The sequence below is a fragment of the Hordeum vulgare genome, chromosome 6H, assembly GCF_904849725.1.
Source record: "Hordeum vulgare subsp. vulgare chromosome 6H, MorexV3_pseudomolecules_assembly, whole genome shotgun sequence".
Classification (NCBI taxonomy): Eukaryota; Viridiplantae; Streptophyta; class Magnoliopsida; order Poales; family Poaceae; genus Hordeum; species Hordeum vulgare.
Window position 1 is genome coordinate 405,256,864 of NC_058523.1, and position 19,358 is coordinate 405,276,221.

Genomic DNA, 19,358 nt, shown 5'->3' on the forward strand with positions numbered 1-19,358 from the left:
CAAGATTCTCCAACCACTTGTATAAACCCAAATGCTTTGATCACCTCATCAAAGCGTTTGTTCCAACTCCGAGATGCTTGCACCAGTCCATAAATGGATCGCTGGAGCTTGCACACCTTGTCAGCATTTTTAGGATCGACAAAACCTTCGGGTTGCATCATATACAACTCTTCCTTAAGGAAACCGTTAAGGAACGCTGTTTTGACATCCATCTGCCAGATTTCATAATCGAAAAATGCAGCTATTGCTAACATGATTCTGACGGACTTAAGCATCGCTACGGGAGAGAAAGTCTCATCGTAGTCAATTCCTGGAACTTGTGAAAAACCCTTTTCCACAAGTCGAGCTTTATAAACGGTCACATTACCGTCAGCGTCCGTCTTCTTATTAAAGATCCATTTGTTCTGAATAGCTTTGCGGCCCTCAGGCAGTATCTCCAAAGTCCACACTTTGTTCTCATACATGGATCCTATCTCGGATTTCATGGCTTCTAGCCATTTGTTGGAATCTGGGCCCACCATTGCTTCTTCATAATTTGCAGGTTCATTGTTGTCTAACAACATGATTGATAAGACGGGATTACCGTACCACTCTGGAGCAGCGCGTGATCTCGTCGACCTTCGTGGTTCAACAGAAACTTGAACTGGAGTTTCATGATCATCATCATTAACTTCCTCCTCAACCGGCGTCGCAATGACAGAGGTTTCCCCTTGCCCTGCGCCACCATCCAGAGGGATGAGAGGTTCGACAACCTCGTCAAGTTCTATCTTCCTCCCACTCAATTCTCTCGAGAGAAACTCCTTCTCGAGAAAAGTTCCGTTCTTAGCAACAAACACTTTGCCCTCGGATTTGAGATAGAAGGTGTACCCAACTGTCTCTTTTGGGTAACCTATGAAGACGCATTTTTCCGCTTTGGGTTCCAGCTTTTCAGGCTGAAGCTTTTTGACATAAGCATCACATCCCCAAACTTTAAGAAACGACAATTTTGGTCTTTTGCCATACCACAGTTCATATGGTGTCGTCTCAACGGATTTTGATGGTGCCCTATTTAAAGTGAATGCAGCTGTTTCTAATGCATAGCCCCAAAATGATAACGGCAAATCAGTAAGAGACATCATAGATCGCACCATCTCTAACAAAGTACGATTACGATGTTCGGACACACCATTACGCTGTGGTGTTCCAGGCGGTGTTAACTGCGAAACAATTCCACATTGTCTTAAGTGAGTACCAAACTCGAAACTCAGATATTCACCCCCACGATCAGACCGTAGGAACTTGATCTTCTTGTTACGATGATTTTCCACTTCACTCTGAAATTGCTTGAACTTTTCAAATGTTTCAGACTTGTGCTTCATCAAGTAGACATAACCATATCTACTTAAATCATCAGTGAAGGTGAGAAAATAACGATATCCGCCGCGTGCCTCCACGCTCATCGGACCACATACATCGGTATGTATGATTTCCAACAAGTCACTTGCACGCTCCATTGTTCCGGAGAACGGAGTTTTAGTCATCTTGCCCATGAGGCATGGTTCGCACGTGTCAAGTGAATCAAAGTCAAGTGACTCCAAAAGTCCATCGGCATGGAGCTTCTTCATGCGCTTTACACCAATATGACCTAAGCGGCAGTGCCACAAAAATATGGCGCTATCATTGTTTACTCTAACTCTTTTGGTCTCAATGTTATGTATATGCGTATCGCTATCGAGATTCAATATGAACAATCCTCTCACATTTGGTGCATGACCATAAAAGATGTTACTCATAGAAATAGAACAACCATTATTCTCAGACTTAAAAGAGTAACCGTCTCGCAATAAACAAGATCCAGATATAATGTTCATGCTCAACGCAGGCACTAAATAACAATGATTTAAGTTCATCACTAATCCCGATGGTATTTGAAGTGACACGGTGCCGACGGCGATTGCATCAACCTTGGAACCGTTTCCTACGCGCATCGTCACTTCGTCTTTCGCCAGCCTTCGTCTATTCCGCAGCTCCTGCTTCGAGTTGCAAATGTGAGCAACAGAACCGGTATCGAATACCCAGGCACTACTACGAGAGCTGGTTAAGTACACATCAATAACATGTATATCAAATATACCTGATTTTTCTTTGCCCGCCTTCTTATCTACCAGATACTTGGGGCAATTGCGCTTCCAGTGACCCATACCCTTGCAATAGAAGCACTCTGTTTCAGGCTTAGGTCCAGCTTTGGGTTTCTTCGGTGGATTGGCAACAGGCTTTCCGCTCTTCTTTGAATTGCCCTTCTTGCCTTTGCCGTTTCTCTTGAAACTAGTGGTCTTGCTGACCATCAACACTTGATGCTCTTTACGGAGTTCAGACTCTGCGACTTTCAGCATCGCAAACAACTCGCCGGGAGACTTGTTCATCCCTTGCATGTTGTAGTTCAACACAAAGCCTTTATAGCTTGGCGGCAGTGATTGGAGGATTCTGTCAGTGATAGCTTCTTGCGGGAGATCAATCCCCAGTTCAGCTAGACGGTTTGAGTACCCAGACATTTTGAGCACATGTTCACTGACAGATGAGTTTTCCTCCATCTTGCAGGCATAGAATTTATCGGAGGTCTCATACCTCTCGATCCGGGCGTTCTTCTGAAAGATAAACTTCAACTCCTGGAACATCTCAAATGCTCCATGACGCTCAAAGCGACGTTGAAGTCCCGGCTCTAAGCCATACAAGACTGCACATTGAACTATTGAGTAGTCCTCCTTACGTGCTAACCAAGCGTTCTTAACATCCTGATCAGCCGTAGCGGGTGGTTCATCTCCTAGCGCAGCATGAAGGACATAATCCTTCTTTCCAGCTTGTAAGATTAGCTTAATATTACGAGCCCAGTATACAAAGTTGCTTCCATCATCTTTCAACTTAGCTTTCTCTAGGAACGTATTAAAATTCAGGATGACACTTGCGTGAGCCATGATCTACAACACAAATATATTCAAAGTGGACTTAGACTATGTTCAAGATAATTAGAGTTCAACTTAATCAAATTATATGCTAAACTCCCACTCAAAAAGTACATCTCTCTAGTCATTTGAGTGGTTCATGATCCACTTACACTATCCCAAGTCCGATCATCACGTGAGTCGAGAGTAGTTTCAGTGGTAAGCATCCCTATGCTAATCATATCAACTATATGATTCATGATCGACCTTTCGGTCTCATGTGTTCCGAGGCCATGTCTGCACATGCTAGGCTCGTCAAGCTTAACCCGAGTGTTCCGCGTGCGCAACTGTTTTGCACCCGTTGTATGTGAACGTTGAGTCTATCACACCCGATCATCACGTGGTGTCTCGAAACGACGAACTGTAGCAACGGTGCACAGTCGGGGAGAACACAATTTCGTCTTGAAATTTTAGTGAGAGATCACCTCATAATGCTACCGTCGTTCTAAGCAAAATAAGGTGCATAAAAGGATTAACATCACATGCAATTCATAAGTGACATGATATGGCCATCATCACGTGCTTCTTGATCTCCATCACCAAAGCACCGGCACGATCTTCTTGTCACCGGCGCCACACCATGATCATCCATCAACGTGTTGCCATCGGGGTTGTCGTGCTACTTATGCTATTACTACTAAAGCTACATCCTAGCAAAAAAGTAAACGCATCTGCAAGCACAAAACGTTAGTATAAAGACAACCCTATGGCTCCTGCCGGTTGTCGTACCATCGACATGCAAGTCGATATTTCTATTACAACATGATCATCTCATACATCCAATATATCACATCACATTGTTGGCCATATCACATCACAATCATACCCTGCAAAAACAAGTTAGACGTCCTCTAATTTTGTTGTTGCAAGTTTTACGTGGTGACCAAGGGTATCTAGTAGGATCGCATCTTACTTACGCAAACACCACAACGGAGATATATGAGTTGCTATTTAACCTCATCCAAGGACCTCCTCGGTCAAATCCGATTCAACTAAAGTTGGAGAAACCGACACTTGCCAGTCATCTTTGAGCAACGGGGTTACTCGTAGCGATGAAACCAGTCTCTCGTAAGCGTACGAGTAATGTCGGTCCAAGCCGCTTCAATCCAACAATACCGCGGAATCAAGAAAAGACTAAGGAGGGCAGCAAAACGCACATCACCGCCCACAAAAACTTTTGTGTTCTACTCGAGAAGACATCTACGCATAACCTAGCTCTGATACCACTGTAGGGGAACGTCGCATGGGAAACAAAAATTTTCCTACGCGCACGAAGACCTATCATGGTGATGTCCATCTACGAGAGGGGATGAGTGATCTACGTACCCTTGTAGATCGTACAACAGAAGCGTTAGAGAACGCGGTTGATGTAGTGGAACGTCCTCACGTCCCTCGATCCGCCCCGCGAACAATCCCGCGATCAGTCCCACGATCTAGTACCGAACGGACGGCACCTCCGCGTTCAGCACACGTACAGCTCGACGATGATCTCGGCCTTCTTGATACAGCAAGAGAGACGGAGAGGTAGAAGAGTTCTCCGGCAGCGTGACAGCGCTCCGGAGGTTGGTGATGATCTTGTCTCAGCAGGGCTCCGCCCGAGCTCAGCAGAAACACGATCTAGAGGAAAAACTATGGAGGTATGTGGTCGGGCAGCCGTGAGAAAGTCGTCTCAAATCTGCCCTAAAAGCCCCATATATATAGGAGGAGGGAGGGGGACCTTGCCTTGGGGTCCAAGGGATCCCCAAGGGGTCGGCCGAGCCAGGGGGGAGGACTCTCCCCCCCCCAAACCGAGTCCTACTTGGTTTGGTGGGAGGGAGTCCTTCCCCCTTCCCACTTCTTCCTTTTTTTTTCTTTCCTTTGATTTTTTCTCTCTTGGCGCATAGGGGATTGGTGGGCTGTCCCACCAGCCCACTAAGGGCTGGTGTGACCCCCCCAAATACCTATGGGCTTCCCCGGAGTGGGTTGCCCCCCTCCGGTGAACTCCCGGAACCCATTCGTCATTCCCGGTCCATTCCCGGTAACTCCGAAAACCTTCCGGTAATCAAATGAGGTCATCCTATATATCAATCTTCGTTTCCGCACCATTCCGGAAACCCTCGTGACGTCCGTGATCTCATCCGGGACTCCGAACAACATTCGGTAACCAACCATATAACTCAAATACGCATAAAACAACGTCGAACCTTAAGTGTGCAGACCCTGCGGGTTCGAGAACTATGTAGACATGACCCGAGAGACTCCTCGGTCAATATCCAATAGCGGGACCTGGATGCCCATATTGGATCCTACATATTCTACGAAGATCTTATCGTTTGAACCTCAGTGCCAAGGATTCGTATAATCCCGTATGTCATTCCCTTTGTCCTTCGGTATGTTACTTGCCCGAGATTCGATCGTCAGTATCCGCATACCTATTTCAATCTCGTTTACCGGCAAGTCTCTTTACTCGTTCCGTAATACAAGATCCCGCAACTTACACTAAGTTACATTGCTTGCAAGGCTTGTGTGTGATGTTGTATTACCGAGTGGGCCCCGAGATACCTCTCCGTCACACGGAGTGACAAATCCCAGTCTTGATCCATACTAACTCAACTAACACCTTCGGAGATACCTGTAGAGCATCTTTATAGTCACCTAGTTACGTTGCGACGTTTGATACACACAAAGCATTCCTCCGGTGTCAGTGAGTTATATGAGCTCATGGTCATAGGAATAAATACTTGACACGCAGAAAACAGTAGCAACAAAATGACACGATCAACATGCTACGTCTATTAGTTTGGGTCTAGTCCATCACGTGATTCTCCCAATGACGTGATCCAGTTATCAAGCAACAACACCTTGTTCATAATCAGAAGACACTGACTATCATTGATCAACTGGCTAGCCAACTAGAGGCATGCTAGGGACGGTGTTTTGTCTATGTATCCACACATGTAAATGAGTCTTCATTCAATACAATTATAGCATGGATAATAAACTATTATCTTGATACAGGAATTATAATAATAACTATACATTTATTATTGCCTCTAGGGCATAATTCCAACAGGTACGACAACCGGCAGGAGCCATAGGGTTGTCTTTATACTAACGTTTTGTGCTTGCAGATGCGTTTACTATTTTGCTAGGATGTAGTTTTAGTAGTAATAGCATAAGTAGCACGACAACCCCGATGGCAACACGTTGATGGATGATCATGGTGTGGCGCCGGTGACAAGAAGATCGTGCCGGTGCTTTGGTGATGGAGATCAAGAAGCACGTGATGATGGCCATATCATGTCACTTATGAATTGCATGTGATGTTAATCCTTTTATGCACCTTATTTTGCTTAGAACGACGGTAGCATTATGAGGTGATCTCTCACTAAAATTTCAAGACGAAATTGTGTTCTCCCTGACTGTGCACTGTTGCTACAGTTCGTCGTTTCGAGACACCACGTGATGATCGGGTGTGATAGACTCAACGTTCACATACAACGGGTGCAAAACAGTTGCGCACGCGGAACACTCGGGTTAAGCTTGATGAGCCTAGCATGTGCAGACATGGCGTCGGAACACATGAGACCGAAAGGTCGATCATGAATCATATAGTTGATATTATTAGCATAGGGATGCTTACCACTGAAACTATTCTCAACTCATGTGATGATCGGACTTGGGATAGTGTAAGTGGATCATGAACCACTCAAATGACTAGAGAGATGTACCTTTTGAGTGGGAGTTTGGCATATAATTTGATTAAGTTGAACTCTAATTATCTTGAACATAGTCTAAGTCCACTTTGAATATATTTGTGTTGTAGATCATGGCTCACGCAAGTGTCATCCTGAATTTTAATACGTTCCTAGAGAAAGCTAAGTTGAAAGATGATGGAAGCAACTTTGTAGACTGGGCTCGTAATCTTAAGCTAATCTTACAAGCTGGAAAGAAGGATTATGTCCTTGATGCTGCGCTAGGAGATGAACCACCCGCTACGGCTGATCAGGATGTTAAGAACGCTTGGTTAGCACGTAAGGAGGACTACTCAATAGTTCAATGTGCAGTCTTGTATGGCTTAGAACCGGGACTTCAACGTCGCTTTGAGCGTCATGGAGCATTTGAGATGTTCCAGGAGTTGAAGTTTATTTTTCAGAAGAACGCCCGGATCGAGAGGTACGAGACCTCCGATAAATTCTATGCTTGCAAGATGGAGGAAAACTCGTCTGTCAGTGAACATGTGCTCAAAATGTCTGGGTACTCAAACCGTCTAGCTGAACTGGGGATTGAACTCCCGCAAGAAGCTATCACTGACAGAATCCTCCAATCACTGCCACCAAGCTATAAAGGCTTTGTGTTGAACTACAACATGCAAGGGATGAACAAGTCTCCCGACGAGTTGTTTGCAATGCTGAAAGTCGCAGAGTCTGAACTCCGTAAAGAGCATCAAGTGTTGATGGTGAGCAAGACCACTAGTTTCAAGAGAAACGGCAAAGGCAAGAAGGGCAATTCGAAGAAGAGCGGCAAGCCTGTTGCCAATCCGCCGAAGAAACCCAAGGCTGGACCTAAGCCTGAAACAGAGTGCTTCTATTGCAAGGGTATGGGTCACTGGAAGCGCAATTGCCCCAAGTATCTGGCAGATAAGAAGGCGGGCAAAGAAAAATCAGGTATATTTGATATACATGTTATTGATGTGTACTTAACCAGCTCTCGTAGTAGTGCCTGGGTATTCGATACCGGTTCTGTTGCTCACATTTGCAACTCGAAACAGGAACTGCGGAATAGACGAAGGCTGGCGAAAGACGAAGTGACGATGCGCGTAGGAAACGGTTCCAAGGTTGATGCAATCGCCGTCGGCACCGTGTCACTTCAACTACCATCGGGATTAGTGATGAACTTAAATCATTGTTATTTAGTGCCTGCGTTGAGCATGAACATTATATCTGGATCTTGTTTATTGCGAGACGGTTACTCCTTTAAGTCTGAGAATAATGGTTGTTCTATTTCTATGAGTAACATCTTTTATGGTCATGCACCAAATGTGAGAGGATTGTTCATATTGAATCTCGATAGCGATACGCATATACATAACATTGAGACCAAAAGAGTTAGAGTAAACAATGATAGCGCCATATTTTTGTGGCACTGCCGCTTAGGTCATATTGGTGTAAAGCGCATGAAAAAACTCCATGCCGATGGACTTTTGGAGTCACTTGACTTTGATTCACTTGACACGTGCGAACCATGCCTCATGGGCAAGATGACTAAAACTCCGTTCTCCGGAACAATGGAGCGTGCAAGTGACTTGTTGGAAATCATACATACCGATGTCTGTGGTCCGATGAGCGTGGAGGCACGCGACGGATATCGTTATTTTCTCACCTTCACTGACGATTTAAGCAGATATGGTTATGTCTACTTGATGAAGCACAAGTCTGAAACATTTGAAAAGTTCAAGCAATTTCAGAGTGAAGTGGAAAATCATCGTAACAAGAAGATCAAGTTCCTACGGTCTGATCGTGGGGGTGAATATCTGAGTTTCGAGTTTGGTACTCACTTAAGACAATGTGGAATTGTTTCGCAGTTAACACCGCCTGGAACACCACAGCGTAATGGTGTGTCCGAACGTCGTAATCGTACTTTGTTAGAGATGGTGCGATCTATGATGTCTCTTACTGATTTGCCGTTATCATTTTGGGGCTATGCATTAGAAACAGCCGCATTCACTTTAAATAGGGCACCATCAAAAACCGTTGAGACGACACCATACGAACTGTGGTATGGAAAAAGACCAAAATTGTCGTTTCTTAAAGTTTGGGGATGTGATGCTTATGTCAAAAAGCTTTAGCCTGAAAAGCTGGAACCCAAAGCGGAAAAATGCGTCTTCATAGGTTACCCAAAAGAGACAGTTGGGTACACCTTCTATCTCAAATCCGAGGGCAAAGTGTTTGTTGCTAAGAACGGAACTTTTCTCGAGAAGGAGTTTCTCTCGAGAGAATTGAGTGGGAGGAAGATAGAACTTGACGAGGTTGTCGAACCTCTCATCCCTCTGGATGGTGGCGCAGGGCAAGGGGAAACCTCTGTCATTGCGACGCCGGTTGAGGAGGAAGTTAATGATGATGATCATGAAACTCCATTTCAAGTTTCTGTTGAACCACGCAGGTCGACGAGATCACGCGCTGCTCCAGAGTGGTACGGTAATCCCGTCTTATCAATCATGTTGTTAGACAACAATGAACCTGCAAATTATGAAGAAGCAATGGTGGGCCCAGATTCCAACAAATGGCTAGAAGCCATGAAATCCGAGATAGGATCCATGTATGAGAACAAAGTGTGGACTTTGGAGATACTGCCTGAGGGCCGCAAGGCTATTCAGAACAAATGGATCTTTAAGAAGAAGACGGACGCTGACGGTAATGTGACCGTTTATAAAGCTCGACTTGTGGCAAAGGGTTTTTCACAAGTTTCAGGAATTGACTACGATGAGACTTTCTCTCCCGTAGCGATGCTTAAGTCCGTCAGAATCATGTTAGCAATAGCTGCATTTTTCAATTATGAAATCTGGCAGATGGATGTCAAAACGGCGTTCCTTAACGGTTTCCTTAAGGAAGAGTTGTATATGATGCAACCCGAAGGTTTTGTCGATCCTAAAAATGCTGACAAGGTGTGCAAGCTCCAGCGATCCATTTATGGACTGGTGCAAGCATCTCGGAGTTGGAACAAACGCTTTGATGAGGTGATCAAAGCATTTGGGTTTATACAAGTGGTTGGAGAATCTTGTATTTACAAGAAAGTGAGTGGGAGCTCTGTGGCGTTTCTAATATTATATGTGGATGACATATTGCTGATTGGAAACAACGTAGAGCTTTTGGAGAGCATAAAAGGTTACTTGAATAAAATTTTCTCTATGAAGGACCTAGGAGAAGCTGCTTACATTCTAGGCATTAAGATCTATAGGGATAGATCAAAACGCCTGATAGGACTTTCACAAAGCACATACCTTGATAAAGTTTTGAAGAGGTTCAAAATGGAACAGTCCAAGAAAGGGTTCTTGCCAGTGTTACAAGGTACGAGATTGAGTAAGACTCAGTGCCCAGCAACTGATGAAGATAGAGAGCATATGCGCTCCGTCCCCAATGCTTCAGCCATAGGCTCTATCATGTATGCGATGCTGTGCACTAGACCGGATGTTAGCCTGGCCATAAGTATGGCAGGCAGGTTCCAGAGTAATCCAGGAGTGGATCACTGGACGGCGGTCAAGGATATCCTGAAGTACCTGAAAAGGACTAAGGAGATGTTTCTCGTGTATGGAGGTGACGAAGAGCTCGCCGTAAAAGGTTACGTTGATGCAAGCTTTGACACAGATCCGGACGACTCTAAGTCACAAACCGGATACGTATTTATTCTTAATGGGGGTGCAGTAAGCTGGTGCAGTTCCAAGCAAAGCGTCGTAGCAGATTCTACATGTGAAGCGGAGTACATGGATGCCTCGGAGGCGGCTAAGGAGGGTGTCTGGATGAAGCAGTTCATGACGGATCTTGGAGTGGTGCCAAGTGCACTGGATCCAATAACCTTGTTCTGTGACAACACTGGTGCCATTGCCTTAGCAAAGGAACCAAGGTTTCACAAGAAGACCAGACACATCAAACGACGCTTCAACCTCATCCGCGACTACGTCGAGGAGGAGGACGTAAATATATGCAAAGTGCACACGGATCTGAATGTAGCAGACCCGCTGACTAAACCTCTTCCACGGCCAAAACATGATCGACACCAGAACTGTATGGGTGTTAGATTTATTACAATGTAATTCACATGGTGATGTGAGGGCTAGATTATTGACTCTAGTGCAAGTGGGAGACTGTTGGAATTATGCCCTAGAGGCAATAATAAATGTATAGTTATTATTATAATTCCTGTATCAAGATAATAGTTTATTGTCCATGCTATAACTGTATTGAATGAAGACTCATTTACATGTGTGGATACATAGACAAAACACCGTCCCTAGCATGCCTCTAGTTGGCTAGCCAGTTGATCAATGATAGTCAGTGTCTTCTGATTATGAACAAGGTGTTGTTGCTTGATAACTGGATCACGTCATTGGGAGAATCACGTGATGGACTAGACCCAAACTAATAGACGTAGCATGTTGATCGTGTCATTTTGTTGCTACTGTTTTCTGCGTGTCAAGTATTTATTCCTATGACCATGAGCTCATATAACTCACTGACACCGGAGGAATGCTTTGTGTGTATCAAACGTCACAACGTAACTGGGTGACTATAAAGATGCTCTACAGGTATCTCCGAAGGTGTTAGTTGAGTTAGTATGGATCAAGACTGGGATTTGTCACTCCGTGTGACGGAGAGGTATCTCGGGGCCCACTCGGTAATACAACATCACACACAAGCCTTGCAAGCAATGTAACTTAGTGTAAGTTGCGGGATCTTGTATTACGGAACGAGTAAAGAGACTTGCCGGTAAACGAGATTGAAATAGGTATGCGGATATTGACGATCGTATCTCGGGCAAGTAACATACCGAAGGACAATGGGAATGACATACGGGATTATACGAATCCTTGGCACTGAGGTTCAAACGATAAGATCTTCGTAGAATATGTAGGATCCAATATGGGCATCCAGGTCCCGCTATTGGATATTGACCGAGGAGTCTCTCGGGTCATGTCTACATAGTTCTCGAACCCGCAGGGTCTGCACACTTAAGGTTCGACGTTGTTTTATGCGTATTTGAGTTATATGGTTGGTTACCGAATGTTGTTCGGAGTCCCGGATGAGATCACGGACGTCACGAGGGTTTCCGGAATGGTGCGGAAACGAAGATTGATATATAGGATGACCTCATTTGATTACCGGAAGGTTTTCGGAGTTACCGGGAATGTACCGGGAATGACGAATGGGTTCCGGGAGTTCACCGGAGGGGGGCAACCCACTCCGGGGAAGCCCATAGGTATTTGGGGGGGGGTCACACCAGCCCTTAGTGGGCTGGTGGGACAGCCCACCAATCCCCTATGCGCCAAGAAAGAAAATATCAAAGGAAAGAAAAAAAAGGGGGAGAGGTGGGAAGGGGGAAGGACTCCCTCCCACCAAACCAAGTAGGACTCGGTTTGGGGGGGGGGGGAGAGTCCTCCCCCCTGGCTCGGCCGACCCCTTGGGGATCCCTTGGACCCCAAGGCAAGGTCCCCCTCCCTCCTCCTATATATATGGGGCTTTTAGGGCAGATTTGAGACGACTTTCTCACGGCTGCCCGACCACATACCTCCATAGTTTTTCCTCCAGATCGTGTTTCTGCGGAGCTCGGGCGGAGCCCTGCTGAGACAAGATCATCACCAACCTCCGGAGCGCCGTCACGCTGCCGGAGAACTCTTCTACCTCTCCGTCTCTCTTGCTGGATCAAGAAGGCCGAGATCATCGTCGAGCTGTACGTGTGCTGAACGCGGAGGTGCCGTCCGTTCGGTGCTAGATCGTGGGACTGATCGCGGGATTGTTCGCGGGGCGGATCGAGGGACGTGAGGACGTTCCACTACATCAACCGCGATCTCTTATCGCTTCTGCTGTACGATCTACAAGGGTACGTAGATCACTCATCCCCTCTCGTAGATGGACATCACCATGATAGGTCTTCGTGCGCGTAGGAAAATTTTTGTTTCCCATGCGACGTTCCCCAACATGAACCTATTGACATTTTTAGTCTGATTAGAACTCTTATATGGCAATAGAAATGTCATGGATGAATGGAACTACATACTAGAAACTTTAAGGAGAAAGGTGGGAAGAGCAAAAATGTGGTTAGTGAGCATAGAGACGAAAAGTAGAAGTAGATTGTAAATGGATGAAGTTGACAAGCTGGTTGAATTAGGTGCCATGTATGGTCGGGATAGGAACTTAGGGCATCTCCAAAGCGGACCATGAAACCACTCACAACCGTCCGGACCACGTGGTCAACGTGTTTTGCCATCTAATGCATGCATGTGTCGGTCTACCAACTGGTCCAGACGCACTTTTTCGTAAATTCAAAACAAACTTGGGGGGCTTTGTGGGAGTCCGGACAACAGCCACGTAGAACTTTGACACCCTGGCCGCCCAAAAGCCCCACCCAAAACTTCTCGTGAACCCCGCGCGTCCATCCTCCCATCTTTCTATCATTCGTTTTCTCTCTTGCCTCCGTAGCTAGTCCACCACACCGGCCACCTAGCCACATTGTTACCGGAACTCGACGACTCCACCTCCTCTGAAGCTACACCCGGGCTCGATGTCACTTCTCCTCCACCGCCATTCCAGACATTTCCTCTATTTGCCGCTCAGGTACCATCCTCCCCTACGGTACTGGCAAGTGTTTGATGAATTGCTCATGTTAAATTTTTTGTGAGTTTGGCCCTTCTTCTTTGAAGCAATGGATTCAGGTATGAACTATATATACGATCACTATGTTGAGTAGTCGGACGGATCCTCTGACAAGGAGGACTACACACATGAGATGATGATGATGTAGGCGGTCCTTGCAGAAGCAAAGCCTGTGGAAGGGCATGTTCTAAATTTCAAGGATTGGATCAAGGGTCATTGAGTGCTCACCGCAATAGTGCGTGCAATCATTTGACATTGATGGACGACTACTTTGCCCTGGATGCCCTATTTGCTGGCAATTTTCACCGCCGCTTTCGCATGCATAAAATGTCTTCGGTCATATTTACCATGGTGTTCGGTGCTTTGATGACTACTTCATCTTGAAGAAGGATGTCGTGGGAAGGACGGTGTTCTCTGGTTACCACAAGTACACGATCCCTAATTCATGGGACGAATACCTACGGTTGTTTGAGAGCACATGTGAATATGCCTTGTTAAGACTTGCTACTATCGTGCTCTCGATGTTTGGACCTCAGTACCTGAGAGAACCAACTGTCACATACAAATAGAGGATCTTGCCAATGTGTGAGGTAAGAGGGCGGCCATGTTTGCCCCAATATGTTAACTGCTTGCATTGGAGATGGAAAAGCTTCCCATGCCTCTACAAGGGCAATATCAGAGTCATGGTAAAAAGCCCACCATCATTCTTGAAGTAGTTGCATCACATGATCTTTGGATTTGGCATACTCTCTTTGTCATGCTTGGATCTCACAATGACATGAATGTGCTAGAGCGATCACCATGGTTTGCCTGGCTGACTGAAGGGAAAGCTCCTCCTTGCCACTATACTGCCAATGGGCTATTATCTAGTTGATGGCATATATCCTTTGTGGGCCAGCTTTTGAAGATTATAATTAACCCCGTTGTCCATAAAAAGTCTCACTTTGCCCCAAAACAAGAAGCAGTTAGAAATGATGTTGAGAGTGTTGGGGAACGTTGCATGGGAAACAAAAAAATTCCTATGCACACGCAAGATCTATACATGGAGATGCATAGCTAAGAGAGGGAGAGTGTGTCTACGTACCCTTGTAGACCGCTAAACGAAAGCATTAAAACACCGTTGATGTAGTCGTACATCTTCATGATCCAATCACGGTCCGTCTTGATCAAGCGTCAAACGGACGACACATCTGCGTTCAGCACACGTGCAGCTCGAGGACGTCTGGTTACTCCACAAATTAGCGAGCGAGGGTGGAGTAGAAGACGGGTTCTCCGGCAGCACGACGGCGTGATGGAGGTGGTGGTGGAGCTACTCCAGCGGGGCTTGGCCAAGTGCTATGAGAACAAGGACGGAGGAGCAACGGGAGAGAGGGAGGGCTGCCATCAGGGCATGGGAAAGGTGCGAGGGAAGATCTTCCTCCTATCCTCTCTATATAGAGCCAAAGGGAGGTTGGCCAGCCCCCTTAGGGTTTCCCGAAGTGGGTGGCACCCTAGAGGCTGCATTGGCCCCCAAGGCAAGGGGTGGCGGCCACCCCTAGGGTTTCCCCAAACCCTGGCCGCATGGGCCTTGGAAGGGGGTGACTCCAAGCCCACCAGGGGCTGGTGCGCCCCCTCTCGCACCCCATAAGCCCCTCCAGGGCAGGTGGACCTCCCCAGTGGACCCATGAAACCCTTTACATCATCCTCGTCAAAAACCGCAAAACTCGGAACCTTTCTGGAACCCGAATACCAACTTTCTATATATGAATCTTTACATATGGACCATTCCGGTGCTCCTCGTCATGTTTAGGATCTCATCCCGGACTCCGAACAACATCCAGTCACCAACATACATAACCCAATAACCTCCCCTATCAATAACCAATAGCGCACTAGTGTATAAAAGCCTAGCTATGGCGTGGCAAAAATGGCCTTGGTGGCATAGGCACCCGACGCCACAATATCGAGCCACTATTAAAAAATAGTGTTGGCATTGGTGAGCAACATTTGACATGTTTATGACATGCCACGTGGCCAACGCCAGCACTAATATATGTTAGTAGTGGCATTGCATGTTAGTGTGATGCAAGCAATTTCATTTTCAGATTTAAACTAAATCTGTACAACAGCACGATCAAACGAGAATGACAACATAATCAAAGTTTAGAATAGTAATTAAATAGTACAATTCAAATACTAGAATCTAAGTTCAACAGTACCCATTTATTTGACATTATTCAAAAAGTATCAAAAGTAGGAAAATAACACAAGTACACAAGTTCAATGAAACGGGACATGGCAACTGTAAGCCTACTATCTAGCTAACTCGACATTACGGCGGGCGGAGTCACGATCATAGTCTGGAGTAAGTGGACCATCATCATCCCTGCCAGCAGGCCTGTAGTAGACCATGATATTGTCACGATCGTAGTCAAAGTAGAATGTGGCTCTCACCCTAGCTTCGATCTTGTAAGCAGTTGCAAGAGTTGTCGAACCAGGGCAACCGAAATAGGTGTGAGTTGGCTCATTGGTGACAAGACAATTGAATCGTTGGGTCGTCAACATCTTCATGAGGGTGCATTGAAATATGATGGTTGCATCAAGCGGAACTGAAACTTATCTAAGAAGTCACGCCTTGCCTCGCAAGGGATGACGTGAGTAAAATTGGAAAAATAACTAGTTCGACAATTTTGGCCACAACCGTACCATATGAAACTCAATTAGAACATGTTGAACTAAATCATATATATACCGTCTTAGTGGTGAAGTCTTTCAAAAGATCGATGAAGAACTTCCTATCCTTCTGGCATAACAAAGCACCATAGTTCTTACACGTGGCATCCATACTGCTGTCAATATCGTTGATCAAAGTAAACATAGATCCTTAAACTAAATAACTAACACATCAAAATAGAACATATCTCTACTATTAAAGGAGGATCGAACGTCGTGATGGTTCGACTTTCCTCGATAGTTCGACCTCCTCCTCGCACGATCCACCTCCTTGTACGACCCTGCACATAAAAAAAATAACGCACCCACGAACGCACGATCCCCTCCTGCGATGCTCCCAACTGAGCATCCTGGATGCCCCCCCCTCTCTCTGTCTCTCTCAAGTAGTTAAGTTGAGACGTGTACACATCTTCTTCTCCACCTCACTCGATCCGCCAGCGCAACCGACGCCGCCGTGATCGATCCCGGGATCCATGTCCATGGTCGTCGTCACCAAGAAGAACAAGGTCATCATCGACACCGACCCACGGATCGGTCCGTATCCACCTGTCCCTCGTTCCTCCCCCTGTCTTATCGATCTATCCTATCCCACCCCCTAACCAATCTCGCATTGTTCGCAAACTTGCGGTGGGGTGGATGAACCGCAGATGATGCCATGGCCATCTTCGTGGCGCTGAGGTCGCCGGAGCTGGAGGTGGTTGGCCTCACCACCATCTTCGGCAACGTCTACACTGCCCTTGCCACCCGTGACGTGCTGCACCTCGTCGGTCCACTCCACTCCACTCCCCTCCCCCGTGCTCGACTCTCCGTTCTCACGAATGGGTCTTTCCGATGATAATCGAACAGATCTCTAGCTTGATTTCAGCTGGAGACCGCTGGGAGGACCGACATCCCCGTCGCGGAGGGTTCCCATGTAACAATCAAGGTACCCTCAATCCATTACATCATGTATGTATCAATGTATGTGTGTGTTTGTCTGTATGGCATCTCATTTAGTCAAAATTTGTGACATCTCGATCGATCAAGTGTTTGCTGACTTAGACTGAATGTCTGTGCGCTTCTCCGTGAATAAAATTCATAAAGCCACCAAGCTACGGATTGCCAGCTTCGTCCATGGTTTGGATGGCCTCAACAACCAGAACTTCCATCCGCCGGCCGGCAAGGCGGTGGAGCAGTCTGCCGCCGCCTTCCTTGTCGAGCAGGCGAACCTCTACCCCGGACAAGTAACCGTCGTCGCCCTCGGCCCCCTCACCAACCTCGCGCCGGCCGTCGAGCTTGACCCTTCTTTCCCCAAGAAGATTGGGCAGATCATTATCCTGGGTGGTGCTTATTCAGTTAATGGAAATGTCAACCCTGCAGCTGAGGAAAATGTGAGTCAGTCCTGTTGAATTTGGAGAAGAGTGCAGCTTCGTGTTTTAGAGCATCGGTTTACATATTCAAAGTTGCAACTCCGATAATTCATCACATTGACTTCACTGGTTAATTGGCTTTCTTTATTAATAGATATTTGGCGATCCTGATGCGGCTGATGTAGTTTTTACATGCGGCGCTGATATTTTGGCCATCGGAATTAACATTACGCATCAAGTAATCCTTTCTGGTAACTCTCTTGCTGTCCAGAGCTGTTATTATACCTTGTTACTTTTGAAACCTTGTTATGTATCAGAGCTGAAAACAACAACATGATGCTATTTGTGGTTTTCACACATAGCAGTATATATTCTTCTTTCCTCGTGATTACATGTATTGACATGCCTGCATTTTGCTACAGTTAATCATACAGTGCTTAACAGCAATAGTGCGTACACTTGATTAACAGCAACAAACGCCAGAGCCCTCACCTTGTTGCCTCCACCAATCCCCCATGGCCTAGACCCCCCTTAGCCCTCGCTACTATGTGTACGTCATGGTCGACGGTGGAGCATGCAAGGCAAGCGCTCAAACCAAATCACATCGATTGGGACTAAGTCCCTGTCCGAAGGGATGAGATAGGGAGTCGCTGGCGCCAACCATGATCCTTTGTGGCGGGCGCCTAATTATTGGAGCTTTCCCTCCCGCGGCCGCGCCGCCCAGCCATCCATCGACTTGGACCCCCTAGACGGATGTTGCCGGTGTAGAATGCTTTTGCAACACTGTGGGTTGGGGACCGAGCGACGAGGCTAGTGACAGATTCCAGTCAGGGGGTTGCTCGGCTAACGCAGATACAAGTTGCATAAGAATGGAACAATTTGATTTAAAGAAGGCAAAGGTACTATAAACTTTAGTACTTCTAATTACTAGCTTCATTTGATCATTTCTAATTCTCTGCTATTAATTTGCTCCTACACGGTGAAGCTTAGTTTGATTACCAATGGAGTGTGTTATATTATATAATGGTATTTATAGCTTTTTGAACTGGTTGGTGCAGGATCCCTTTACAAGAATTCCCAAGTGATATTACCATCCAATTTGGGGAGAGCAGCTTCAACCTGCACAGGGTAACCAACCAACTCCAACTTGGATTCTTACCGTGCACGCTTAGAAATCACATGGAGTCGGCAAAAAATATGAGTTCCGATGACAACTTGTGCAGCTTCCACTGGCATACAAATGTGGCTACATAAGGAACTGGTGTCGGGGGACAATGATGGCTACGACGGCGTGGCGTGGCGCCCAAGCCCGTGGATGACTGGTTGGCCGACAAGCTGGACAGTGGCATTTTAAACCGTACTCTTTGGTATAAACCTCATGCATACACTTTGATGGTTCCTGTGACATGATTTCAGTTCTTGGGTAAAATTCAGTTCTTGGAATGTAAGTCATTCTGTACATTTTTTTAGTTGAGGAGGAGAGAGCTTGTAGCTGGTTATGGGTGGGAGCTCATGTTCTCCCATGGAGAGCCTGTTCGCACAATCGAGGAGTCCAAAAAGAAGGGAGGAGGCACTCGTGCGGGCTGATCGAGGAAATATACCATATTGAGCAAGGTTAGATTAAAGTTTCTGAATTCTTTATTAGAATTCTTTGGAGTTGGAAGAAGTGCACACATATGAAAGAAGGTAATGCAAGCCAGAGGCACATATGAAGACCGCACAGAGAAGCAATGAAGGAACATGAAGACCATCATCAAACTTTACCTATTTGTGTTTTGGATGGACTTACATGTGGATTAAGAGACATGATCATCGCCAATAATGGAGGGAAGTGGAAGAAAAATATTCCAGTTTGTGAACGGTTTTTGAAAGAAGACCAATTAAATCAATACATGGTCCTAAAATTTCACTCAGTGACTTTGAAAATAAATGATATGGCATTCAATACGCACTTAGATTATTTCTCACATGTC

At 46.0% G+C, this 19,358-nt stretch overlaps 1 protein-coding gene across 1 annotated transcript; it reads left to right on the top strand.

Moving 5' to 3' along the window:
• The first annotated feature begins 16,509 nt into the window (after positions 1–16,509).
• Positions 16,510–18,972, top strand: LOC123405537 (probable uridine nucleosidase 2). Its single transcript, XM_045099191.1, has 7 exons — positions 16,510–16,570; positions 16,684–16,799; positions 16,902–16,961; positions 17,116–17,406; positions 17,540–17,673; positions 18,444–18,513; positions 18,856–18,972. The coding sequence occupies exons 1-7, from the start codon at positions 16,510–16,512 to the stop codon at positions 18,970–18,972; spliced, it is 849 nt and encodes a 282-aa protein (XP_044955126.1).
• The last annotated feature ends 386 nt before the right edge of the window (positions 18,973–19,358 follow it).